This window comes from Montipora capricornis, chromosome 8 (genome assembly GCF_036669925.1).
Source record: "Montipora capricornis isolate CH-2021 chromosome 8, ASM3666992v2, whole genome shotgun sequence".
Taxonomy (NCBI): domain Eukaryota; kingdom Metazoa; phylum Cnidaria; class Anthozoa; order Scleractinia; family Acroporidae; genus Montipora; species Montipora capricornis.
The window spans coordinates 51,667,731-51,680,230 of NC_090890.1; the positions used below are offsets into that span (position 1 = coordinate 51,667,731).

At 39.2% G+C, this 12,500-nt stretch overlaps 1 protein-coding gene across 1 annotated transcript; it reads left to right on the forward strand.

Moving 5' to 3' along the window:
* Positions 1–3,325: 3,325 nt before the first annotated feature.
* LOC138013487 (Golgi apparatus membrane protein TVP23 homolog B-like) lies at positions 3,326–7,415 on the forward strand. Its single transcript, XM_068860574.1, has 6 exons — positions 3,326–3,388; positions 3,496–3,575; positions 3,689–3,923; positions 4,472–4,591; positions 5,310–5,438; positions 7,234–7,415. Exons 1-6 carry the CDS (start codon positions 3,377–3,379, stop codon positions 7,267–7,269), a joined length of 612 nt encoding a protein of 203 aa, XP_068716675.1. The 5' UTR covers positions 3,326–3,376; the 3' UTR covers positions 7,270–7,415.
* The last annotated feature ends 5,085 nt before the right edge of the window (positions 7,416–12,500 follow it).

Here is a 12,500-nt window from a genome sequence, read left to right on the forward strand (position 1 = left end):
ACGTACGCAATGCATTCCTATTTTTAAAAATATCCCATATCCCTACAATTTTTTTTACCCAAATATCCCGTATCCTGATCGCTTCTCGGCCTTTTGGCTAGGATTAGTTTCTCGGCTAAGGGCTTCGGTCAAGTACCATTGTACTACCGTACTTTTTTCAGAGCCGTATGACGCAGGCACAGAACGGTGTCGGCTGTGTGTCTTTTCTCTCGAGAAGCGATCACTAGGGTTTTTTGGCCTCGTTTTTGGTATTTTTTTTTGTTCAGCTCGAGTGTAGAATCATGACGAACTTTTGTTGATTCTCAGAACTATTTACTACTTGAAGCTTTTGTTAATTTTTGAATCGATGATAGACGGAGTTATGGCGATTTAACCGGGACTGGACTACTGGATTTAAGCTATTTTCTTAACGGGATTTCAAGTTATTGTCGAACGTTTGGTACCAAGTTACTCCAATACTGAAATCTGGATTATGGATTTGTAAAATTTTACCTTAGGACTGGACTATGGGACACGCAATTATGGGATTTTAGATTTTTGAGCATTGAGAGAAATGGAGTACAGATGTTGTCTTCTAGTCTTCGCCACGGCAGATTTAAACAGTTTCCAAGGAACAAGTCTTTTTGCCTTCGCCACGGCAGATTTAAACAGTTTGCAAGTAAGTAAACCAGGATTACGGAACCGCACTTCGAACACAGGATGACAAATTGTTGAACTGTGATTTGCAATAAGTTTTTCGGATGATTTAGGACTGATCTTGTAATTTTTGGATGAACGGAATTAAGGAAGCGAGTAAAACTGTAAGGTAAAGTCAGCTTACAGGCCTAGTGGCCCATCAGGACGGAGCTTATCCCCGGCTCCTGTAGTGAGTGAAGCGACTCCCCCCATTGATGGGATGCTAGTCCATCGCAGGGTTACCCCCAGCATTTCGCTGGTACCCATTTATACACCTTGGTGGAGAGAGAGGCACCGAGGGAGTAAAGTGTCTTGCCCAAGAACACAACACAATGTCCCCGGCCAGGTCCCGAACCCGGACCATTCGCTCCGAAGATTTGATATCGAGACTATCATCATGCAGCTTGTGATGTAGTTTGAAAAGCTGTATAGTTATCTGTGATTTTCAATGATAATAAAGATTCGATTCCAGGGGAGAAATACAGGTCTCGATACTCAAAAGTTTGTTGTGTGCATCGCCATCATGAATACCCGGTACGATTTATCAAAGAATGTTTTTAAAACGTTGCATATTGTAATTTCAACTTTTGTAGGGAAATAGCCGAGAAAGATTTTTTGCCTCGTAGACTCTTTTCAGAGAAGGCAACCTAACTAGTATTCGAACTCGGTATCTCCTCATTCAGAGGCAATCGAGATCACCAAACCAGAGACGGAGGCGACTACGCGACAGATTACTGGGGAAATATGTATTAAAGAATTTTGTGCGTGACCGGAAACGAGTGCAGTGGTCATTGTCGTCACATATAATGAAGATAACCCGGGTTCGGGTATTCACTACATATACATCAAACATAATGAGAAGCGCAATGTAAGTCCGATGTAAGAAAGACAGACTTCTCTCTTTTCTTTTCTTTAGCGCTAAATTAACCATGCACCACTGTATTTTTGCAGGCCCGAGTTTAGGCTAATTGTGGCCTCTTGTTTTATTTAAGTCTTCTTCCTCGAATGAAGACGTGTGACTAAATTTGAACGTTGTGAGATAAAATTTCGTGAAAAATATGAAGGTTGGTAGGTCAAAGGGTTTCGTGGGTTCTGTTGTATTCTTGCGCGAATTTCTTTTCTGTTTTCTCCTGAGCGTTGTTTCCGTCTCGGTTGGAGGAATTTCCTTCCTTAAAGCCGTACAAAAGGCTGGTAGACCAGTCAGCACAGATATCCAGGCATGCTTCATTGCAAAGAGAAAACTCTGGAGTTCAGTTCCCGTATGGCTCATGTGACAGAGACCTACGTGATACGGGTGTGAAACATAAGCGGAGAATCATAAATGCTGCTGCTCGTACTCCCTTTCCGTCTCCGTTTCCTCTTATTGCGCTCGTCTTTGTGTTTGTGATTCTTTTTCTTCTTAAGTTTTTTATGAGCTGCTGTGCTTCCATCCGGGTCAGGTTTTACGCGAGCCTTTCCTCCACTTTCCGCGCCACTTTCATCACCTCCAATCTACAATCAACGAAAAAACTTGACTTGGAGACAGTGCGTGTTGTTATTACCAGGAACAGAAGACACGAAAAAACAGTTTGCTTAACTCACAAGCTGCGCCGGACAGATGCAACGCGCATACGTTTGATTAAAACACAGATTTCAAAGAGCAATATGAATGGATTGGAAGGGAAGTGGGAATACGAGTGTTGCATAGGATAGGAGGAAGTAGGGGATTTATTCGGGGCAAGTTGCTGCAATTGTTACATTGTCCAGTGAATGTTTGGGGTTACATTAGGGGGTGAGGGGCCGGGGCTTATTATCGGGGAGGGGGATCACCTTTATTTGCAAACGGAGTTTGCTGGCTTCAGAATTCGCGTACTCGTCACTCATAGGTTGAGAATCCAGGTGAATGAAATCTGAGGGGGGGGGGGGGGGAATGAAGAAAACAATGAGAATTGAACAAAAGCAGATGGTCGCTCAGGATGTTTCCTGAGGTAGAAATGACCTCAAATCAAAATCATTATTTGTGGGTATCCACTTATTTGTTAGTGAGCAAGATGAGCCTTTGTGAGCTGTGGATCCGCAGACTACTTTGACAATGTTATGACGAAATTCATTGTCAATAACAGGACAGACGCATGAAAAACTGACATGAGTTATTATTTGTTAACTATATGACAAAAAGGCAGAGGGGTCAAAATTAAGTCAAAACACGAAAAGAACGCGAGACAAAAATAAGAGAAACTTCAATTTTGGTGATCATCAAGGTGATGCTACCCGAGATATTGACAATAAAAATTAGCCAATGAGCGCGCGAGAATTTTGCAGTAATTGTAAAATATACGATTGACGGGTGATAGCCGCGTACCATGGTGCAGTTTCAGCGGCTATCACTCAAAGGGATCGAGCGGGTGACGGGTCAGTGCGGCTGCTTGCGGTTGTGTGGTAGGTACGTTATGTATGAGGACATATTGCTGGTTTTCACTCACGTGATCAACTGCCATGTTTTTCAACGAAAACAAAAGGAAGCGTTTGCATAATAATAGAGTTAAATTCCCGGAGAATTTGGTCGGCGCACCAACATGGCCGTCTTTTCTTTGTTTAGGGCACCAACATGGCCGTCGTGACGTCATGTGAAAACCGAGAATATCATACAACCGTATAAACTACAACCGTTCACGGTAGTGCCACGTTTTCATTTGGGCCAGCGGTCATCCAAGTTTCCAATATGGCGGATACGGTGAGAATAATTTTTCCTCAACAGCGCTGACGATGTGTCCTCATTTTCTTTGCTATTTTTACTTACTTGCTTTGTTTACTTTAAGATAACAAAGTTATTTTTTTTAGGAACATTTGGATGCAACTGAAGATGTAGCGTTAAATTTTGGAGACGAGGATGAAATTTTCAGGAGAAGAAAGAAATTTAGGTTTCGGGTTTTTTTTGTTGTTGTTTTTGTCAGTTGAGGGATATAAATTTTTGCAGTTACCTTAATTTGTTCATCATTTCATGTCAAGGACTTTTTGAAAAATGTCTCTGCAGAAATCCAGCTGTAACAGTGTTTCATCTTCTCTTCCGAGTGGCAGCCATTATTGCTTACCTCCTGTGTGGCTGGTTGAGTGATAGCTTCATCACAAACTTTGTTGTTATCGTGTTGTTGTTATCATGTGACTTTTGGACTGTCAAAAATGTAACTGGTCGATTATTAGTTGGACTTAGATGGTGGAATTACGTTGATGAAGATGGGAACAGCCATTGGGTGTTTGAGTCAAAAAAGGTACAGCTATAGTTGTGTCGCGAATGCCCTAGGGCCGAACTAGATTTTAGACGTTTTAATAAGTTTCTCAAGTACAGTACTCTCTCGCTCTTTCCAGTCAACTAAAATATGCTACATAATTACAAATTGAACAAACGATTTGTCAACAATGGTCTTCTGTTTCTAAGTTACTCGATCAAGCTTTCAATCAATATGAAAAATTAATACTTGGAACTTGTCCATCTTTGATTTCTAACTGTGATTGACATTTGCTTTAATTCCTATTATCGCTTGTTTGAAAAAGGCTTACTCTGTTTATAGTAGTCACGCAATCCCCAACAGTTGTGGAATATTGGGCAAGGATTGAGTAAATTTGGCCTTTAAGTCCTCCAGGCCCCTATAGCTAAATAAAGCCCACCTTAAATTCACAGAAGCATACAACCAATCACATCACATGTTTTGACATAATATTTACTTTAAAAACAATTAACTGTAGTTACATGTATGTCTGAGAGGAATCGATAATGTTAATCTTGTTGGTGAAGGTGATCTGTTACATTACGTTTCAGAATGACAAGAATGTGTCTAGTGCTGAATCCCGTGTCTTCTGGTTGGGTCTGGTCATCTGTCCCCTTGTCTGGATGTTCTTTTTAGTGGCTGCATTATTTTCACTCAAGTTTAAGTGGCTAGTAGGTTACTTTGAATGTTATATTTTAGAATATTTTGGGGTCTATGCACTTGATCTCACAAAAGCCATTTTAAATTTAGGAAAAAAAGAAAGATGTATGGACAGTATTCATAAATAGTGGCCAATAAATCATTCCTTTGTCCTTGTGTTTTTGAGACCAACTAGCCTTGTTTGCATGGACAAAATACAAAAGAAACGTAGCTTTAGAGCAAGGCTTGTTGGTCACATTAGCACAGAGACAAGAGAATAATTTTGTTAATATGGCTTATGGAATAAATTGGTCATGGAAGACTCAACTTGGTTTGATTTGAGCATGTGGTCATAATAATTAAGCATAAGTAATTAAGTCATTAATTATTAATAATAAATGTTGTTAATAATTAAGTATTATTGTGTCCAAGCAGCCACAATAATGGCTTAACTGTAATTGAGAAAGTGGCCAGATAAAGACATTCACTTTCTTTGTGAACAGTGTGTAAGTTCTTTAAATTGATGACCCAGAAATGTTTCTTTGGATAGGACCAATCCATTGTTGTTTTCCCAGGAGACTTAAGTCCACTCAATCATTACTTGGTGCAGCCAGGGAATAAACCAACAACCTCTTGCATGGCAGTCATCTACTATCTTAAAGGGGAACTCGTAATTTTAGTGATTTCGCTTTGATGCAAATCCCATAGTAATCATTATGCTAAATAACTGGTCCTTTGATCTTTTTTAAGCTTGTTGTTGCTGTTGGTCTTTCCTTGAATGTGGCAAACCTGGTTGGTTATGTCCGTTGCAAAAAGGATGCTGGAAAAAAGATCACAACTTTTGCTGGGAACTTTTTAGGAAGACAACTCCTTAATCAGGTACTTTTTAAAAGTAGCTGTTGTTTTTAAAAATATCCTAAACATGCCACCACAAGGTCATCCTTGAATTTTTCTTGATTTCCTAGAGATGTTATTCCAGTGTGGCTGCAAAATTTTAATGTTCCATAATTTTTACTCACAGTAACCCTTTTTACTTTGCTTGTAAGTTCAAAATTCAGAATAGATTGAAATGGTGGCTATTTTGAAAAAAGCTACATGATAAATGCCTTCTTTATGTCAATCAAAATTTAATAAAGTATTACTAAATCACTGTTTTTAGTCCAAATAAGATAAAAAATTTCATCTTACTACAATTCTCTTTTAAAATCAGTCAACTGATGTTAACAGATTGTCTATATTAAGCACCCTGTAGAACTACAGTTCAAAAGGATTTAACAATGTTGTTGCTATGGTTGTTCGTATCGCAGTCTTTTCTTTGTAATATTTCTCAGCTCAGGGTAGCATGATCTTTCACTCAGCAGGTGAATCCTACTCCTCGCCGTCAACTTCCTGGACGGTTCTATGTTCAGACACCTTCTAATTCTCTTCCTCAAGTATTGTAAGTTGCTTGCGAAAAAGTGATCTTATTTTCTTTTGTTCTTTCTTTGGAACTCCTCAGTCAGTAAATCACTGTCTTTAATTCTCAAACAACTCAAAGCAAACAGGCCTAACTGATTAATTGTAAAAAAAATTAGACAAACCCAAATCCTACTTCTTGTAGTCTGCCATAGCCTTCCATGTTCTTTGCGTGGCAGTACCAGACAACAAAAACGTTGGGATAGAGGCGGGGGATGCTTCCTTTTCCTTCATGTTTATCTCTTTCAACTTTCTGGCGAAACATGTTTTGTAATCTCAAAAGTTTTGTCGTTTTCTTTAAATTTCTTTCATTTCTGTAATACTGAGTGCTACATATCTAAACAGAAAATAAATAAATAACAAGCATATCATACTTTTAATTCTGATTTCACAAAATAATAATAATAATAATAATAATAATAATAATAATAATATTCATAAAAAATTAAAAATAAAATAGTTAATGGATGGGTCAACGTTCAACTTTTTTACCCTGAATGAAATATAACACATTCATCAATCATCTGCATCATCATTGTCAAATAATTTTACCAGTATTTTGATCACTTTTGTTATTATCTCTCATTGTCATTATCATCACATTCCTTATAGTCATAACCATCCTCTTTAGCTTTATCATCATCATCATCGTCATCATCACCATCCATTGTAAACATGGTTTACACAACCAACTTTGAGCTTAAAAATTTGCGATCTGGAACCTTTATCACAATAATAATGTTGTCAGCATTCCATCCTTCCTCATTGTGCAGGATAATTATTATTTTCAAATTGTTACCAGAACCTAGTTCAATCAGACATGTCCAGAAATGCACGTAAGGAGTTGCACGCCGATTTTGATAAGCGCCACAAAGTGTCCCCTTTTTCTTGTCTTCAACTTTAACATTACTCCTATCTAGCAGTTAATCTTTAACATTGCAAAGAGTCCCCTAACCTTTGCCTCCATTCTAGTAATAATTACCTTCTAATAACAATTAGAAGGTCATACATTTGAGGCCTGCCAGGAGTGCTCAGATCTTTTCCAGTATCCCTGAATCATCATTACTGAAAAAATAATACACCTCCTTTTAACCAACATATTAAGCATTTTGACGTCCCAGTAAGAGTAAGTTTCTGTGTTATGTTACTTACTGGTATTATTGTTTTTGCTTTTCTGCCTTATTAACTAATAATTCAACTTTGTTGTGTTAATTCATAGGCCATGGGCACAGCAGGCACCCAGCAGCAGTCGTGAACTACCTAACATTTAAATCATCTGTAATAAACATAGCTGAAAGTTAAGGAAATACTTAACTCAACTGACACCTGGATTTTAAGTTAAGAAATACAATGTACATGATTCAGTCACCTAGGGAAACATCAAAGTGCAGGAAAGAAAAATGTTGTGGGTTCATTCCCTTTGGGGGTGCAGGGATAGCGCAGTGTTGAGAGCACTCGCCTCCCACCAATGTGGCCCAGGTTTGATTCCCAAATCCGGCGTCATATGTGGGTTGAGTTTGTTGGTTCTCTACTCTGCACCGAGAGGTTTTCTCCGGGTACTCTGGTTTTCCCCTCTCCTCAAAAACCAACATTTGACTTGATTTGTGTTAATTGTTAATTTCAGTTTACAGTGTCCCCAATTAGTGCTCCAGCGCGAGAACGACTAGACACTTATCAAGTTCCTTTCCTTTCTTTTTTTTTTTTGTTGTTGTTGGAGATATTAGGGAGATTTGGCATCCTGTTTACGTGAAACTGCTGCTTGATACAAAAACATGAAAATTCCGGCTTTTCTTCTTACTTGCCTCTCTTGTGTGAGAAGTTTCTGTTATTTAACAGTCAAGAAATGAGTCAGAATCAAACAGGTTTATTTCATTTTTGGCAAAAGTGCAAAATTTTAGTCTAACGTTGCCAATTCTCTCTAATATATTCAAGGGATCTGACATTTCCAGAAACAAGCATAGGAAATCGTATGAACACGAGTGCATTTCATGATTTATGGGCACGAGTGATCTTTTGAAAGTTCTCAAAATTGCACGAGCTGTGGGCAAATACAATTTGAGAACCCTTAAAACATCACAAGTGACCATGAATCACGAAATCCACGAGCAAGTTCTTATGATTTTTTTTTTATTATATACTCAATAAAATCACCCCATGGCTTTGTTTCCATAGCAACTTCCGTATTGCCCTCTATGACCTCATTTGCACTCTATAACCTATTTATGCAATCGTCATTGACCAATCAGAAACGCAGTATTTTGTTGAGTACATAATAAAGCCAATTAGATGCAGGTCAAAAGTAATTCACGTGTAAATTTGGATAAACGTGTCCCCTGCCCTTTATACCATTCCTCTCAACTTCAACATAACTTGTTGGAAGCTACACGTATTGCGCTGAAGTGACTCTGTGACTTCACTAAAGCAAACTTAAACAGTCAAAGCAACACTGTCCCTGACGCAAACTGTATCGTTGTAAATAGGTAGTTAAATGGCGTTTGTATTAAGGACGGTGCCTACTAATTCAAGGGTATTTTTGCGCGGTTTACTGACTATGCGGGAAAAACAGATCTTAACAAGTGTTATTGAAATTCAAAAACAAAGTTGGGGGTAGCCACGCATTTTTCGAAGATAATTGACCAACAATATTTGTAAAAAGCTTTGAAATTCAAAGCAATGTATGGCGTTCTTCTCCAAATTGAAGCTTAATTATCTCTGAAAAATGCGTGGTTATCCCCAGTTTTCTTTTTGGATACCAAGAGCACTTGCCAAGTTCTGCTTTTTCCGCATAGTTTTGAACCGCGCAAAAATATGCCTGTATTAATAAGCACCGCCGATAGGAAATCCATGCAAGTATCTCGAGATGCGCAGAACGTATGCGCAATAACAATAGTAGGAACCGTCCTTAAGGGACCTTTTCTGTTGTTTTGATGCTTTGTGTAAGATGTTATTGAAAAGCTGGTCAAGAATATCCTGTGGGGTGTAGGGGAGCAAAGAGAACTTGACGTTAGGCTGGCGATAAAAACGGGTCGTTACGCAAGACCATACGGAAGATGAGCAACACTTCTTTAGCCTCTTGTCCTTTTTATCAAGAAGAAAGAAGCTCACTGTTTGAATGCTTATACATGTATTATCAATTTAAAATTCCCACAGTGAAAATGCCGACAAAAGATAAATTCTTCACGCTGTTCGACCTTTCTACTGAAAATGCACAATTACAGAAAATAACTGCAAAGTACCTTTTTGATTGTTTTGAAATAAGAAACTTAAAGTTGCATGACTTTTTATTTGGATAAGAGTTGATGTACAATGTACAATATAAGACACCAAATAAAACGATGCATGTACTTACGTTATGAAATTATATTGGTTTTGGTTTTTCTTGCTTCTTTTATCATGCATTTCATTTTCCCGCAAAGTGTTCTGCTCTACCTTGTCTTTGTCGTTTTTTAGATATTTTAATTTAGATCCCTTGTGTTAGTTGCAACCAATCTCAAAAAGTTGAAAGAATCGCTGGAAGCAGAAGATAATTTCACCTTTTATACTTTTACCCACTTGGGGAGCAGGGTTTGCGCAGTGGTGAGACCAATCACCTCCCACCAATGTGGCCTGGGTTCGATTCCCGGTTCCAATGCGATAAGTTGGTTCAGTTTGTTTTGTTTCTCTACTCTGCTCCGAGGCTTTTGTCTCGGTTCTCCGCTTTTCCCCCCTCAGCAAAAAAACCAGCCTACAGCTGATTCCAGCTGGCTGTAAGCTGTGCTCCAAGGTCACACATAAACCGTATAGCGGCAGCTAGAGGCGCCATAGTATGCTTTCGGTTCAACCTTGTTGAGCTGCGTCGTTGCTATACTTGCGACGGCGATTAGCGTGACAATCATTGCTCTGCCTTCATAAAGTAACAAAATACCACACTGTCTGAATCCTTGTCCTTCTTCTTTAACTGAACAAGAGACCTAATAAGCGCTCTTCCCACTTCATATCACCATTATTTGGGAGAAAACACCCCTTGTTACTTCAGTAATAGCCAAGGAAAGTTAACTATGTTTTATATGTGGGATTCCGGGAAGTGTATTCCGTGTTTCTGTCGTTGAAAGATACTTAAGTGAAGGATCCAGCACGCGGTAAATGTTTTTACTGCTTGCTGTAATTTGTTGCTTCTGTAGCCTCATTTCTCTCAGGACTCCTTCAATTTAATCCAGCCAGGCCGACCACATCCTGGAAGAGATAGACTACATCAAGAATTCCAACCCCAACTCTGCGAATAGTGGGTGGGTTCGTTAACGTCCCACAATGATAACAGCAAGGGTTTTGAAACGGGGCCTACCGTTCATAGTCCTCCGAGAGGACTTGAAGACCAAACCATTTGTAGATGTAATTGTGTGTAGAGGTAATGGTATAAGGCCTAGTAAAATTAAGGGTTAATTAAAATTGCCTTGAGCAGCGTAAAAAAAAATCAGAACTTTGAAAACCGAAACGAGTGCCGACTGACTTGTTATCACTGACATAAGTTAGCTCATTACGTGAGGAACCGGGGCTATCTCCAATCGACAGAGTGGGGAGTCGTGATTTTTAGGAGGTGTGTGGTGTGTGACAAATGCGTATTCAATTTCATAAATGGCGACCTCCTTTATGTTCTTTTGTATTCATCTTAATTAGACCTACTTCCCTCAGTTTAAAACAAGTATTCTTTTGAAATTTGCTCGTCGTAGCGAGACTAGAAATGCTTATTAGCATTAAAACGGAATGATATTTCATTTGGCCGCCATTATGAAAGAGGTCTATAGTTGAGAGTTTGAGGCGACCAGGTATTGTCCCCACCTGCGATGCCGATCTCGAACTCAGGCCTTTTTTTCTTTTCCCCTCTTTCAGCAAGTGACAGACATAGCAGTAAGGTTAAGTTGCTGTTTCAAAAAACAAGAGAAATGGACCTTCTACATGTCAGAAAGATTTGATTGGATATTGATTTCTTGGAGAAATACCAAAGTTTTTCTTTTTAAAACTTATGAGACGCGAACTTAAAGCCAGTCGTTGTTTAAAAAGCACCAACCGTTCTTAGAAGCCCATGAGAAGGAGCTTCCCTTTGCGCGTATCTTTCTGTTTTATGAACACCACGAGTTCTTCGGCTCTGCACGCACTGTTTAGAATGGCCAATCAGAATAAGGTTATTGTCAAACGAAGACAAAAATAGCAAAAGCAACGTCTGCAATTTTGCAAATTGATGTAAATGTGATTCTCCAGCTTAAGGGTTAGTTCTAAAAATAGAAAGATACACACAAAGGTTGACTCAAGGATATACTGCATAGGGAAACTCCTGGCTAGTCATGGGCTTCTGTTTGAAATCAAGCAGCTCCCTTCCCTACCCCCTTCTCCCAAAACGCAAGGAAAATCGTGAATTTGTACGGGCTAACCTTGTCTTGTGGCCGCTTAATTTCATAACTCTGCCGTTCCTTGACCGTAACATGTTCTTAAGTTTGTCATTGTGATAATGCGATCCCAATTGCAATGCAACGTGGGTCTCAAAGGAGAAAAATGGAGATATGTCCGTAATCCAGGTGTCTTTATTTTCTTTTCCAGAGACGCCTGACCAGGCTCTGGGGAAGATGGCAGGAGCTCATCAAGGTAGTCGCTATCTCCCGTACTTGGCCAAGGAGTCAACCCTTTCCAGAGTAGATTTATTTATAGAACGCCTCCATTGGGAGATTCACTACGCCCACTGTTGTAAAAGCCGATCAAAACAAAGCTATCTTAGCGTCAAGGGAAATCAATTCACTCTTGGGCAAATATGATACTTTTCACGGGATAATACGTAGGGGGAAAAACCTGTTCCTAAAGTAAATTTACTCGGTAGAATCAAGGATTTGGCATGATTTCCGAGTTCATGTCTGCCTTCTCTTCAAAGCTGGCTAAGTGCGAAAAAATTCATACTTCGCAGTTAGGCTCAAGAGGAGGCAGACATGAACTTGGAAATTGCCTATTAGTGGAGAAAGAAGCTCCCCTTGATGAGCTCCTGCTTAAAGCCCCAAAATTCGCCCATTCAGCCAAGTTTAGGAAAACCTTACTGTAAAGCTGATCGATTCGTACCGTCGGTAGCGTGGTAATGGGGTACGTGGTGGGAGCGAAGGAATTTGGACGTTCGAGAACGAGAGGGGTCTGCAATTCCTCATTCTTCGTTTCTCCTCTCTCGTTCGCATCAACCATTCCTCTACCTCTGAAATGACGATTATCGACAATTCGTAATTTTCCCTGGAATGACTGTTATCGTCAATTTAGATTACTCTGTCCCAGGACTTGTGCATCTCTGGACGGGATTTGAACCCGGAGCACCCAATGTGAATGAACTGTTTTTATCCACTTAACAACTAAAGATCAACTGATTGACAATTGCACCGATTATTTATCAAATCTAATTAATATACTCTAAAATTATTGCTGAATAGTGGTTAAGTCTAGTTGATTTTAAAATGGTTAGCTTTGATTCTCTTGAGGTTT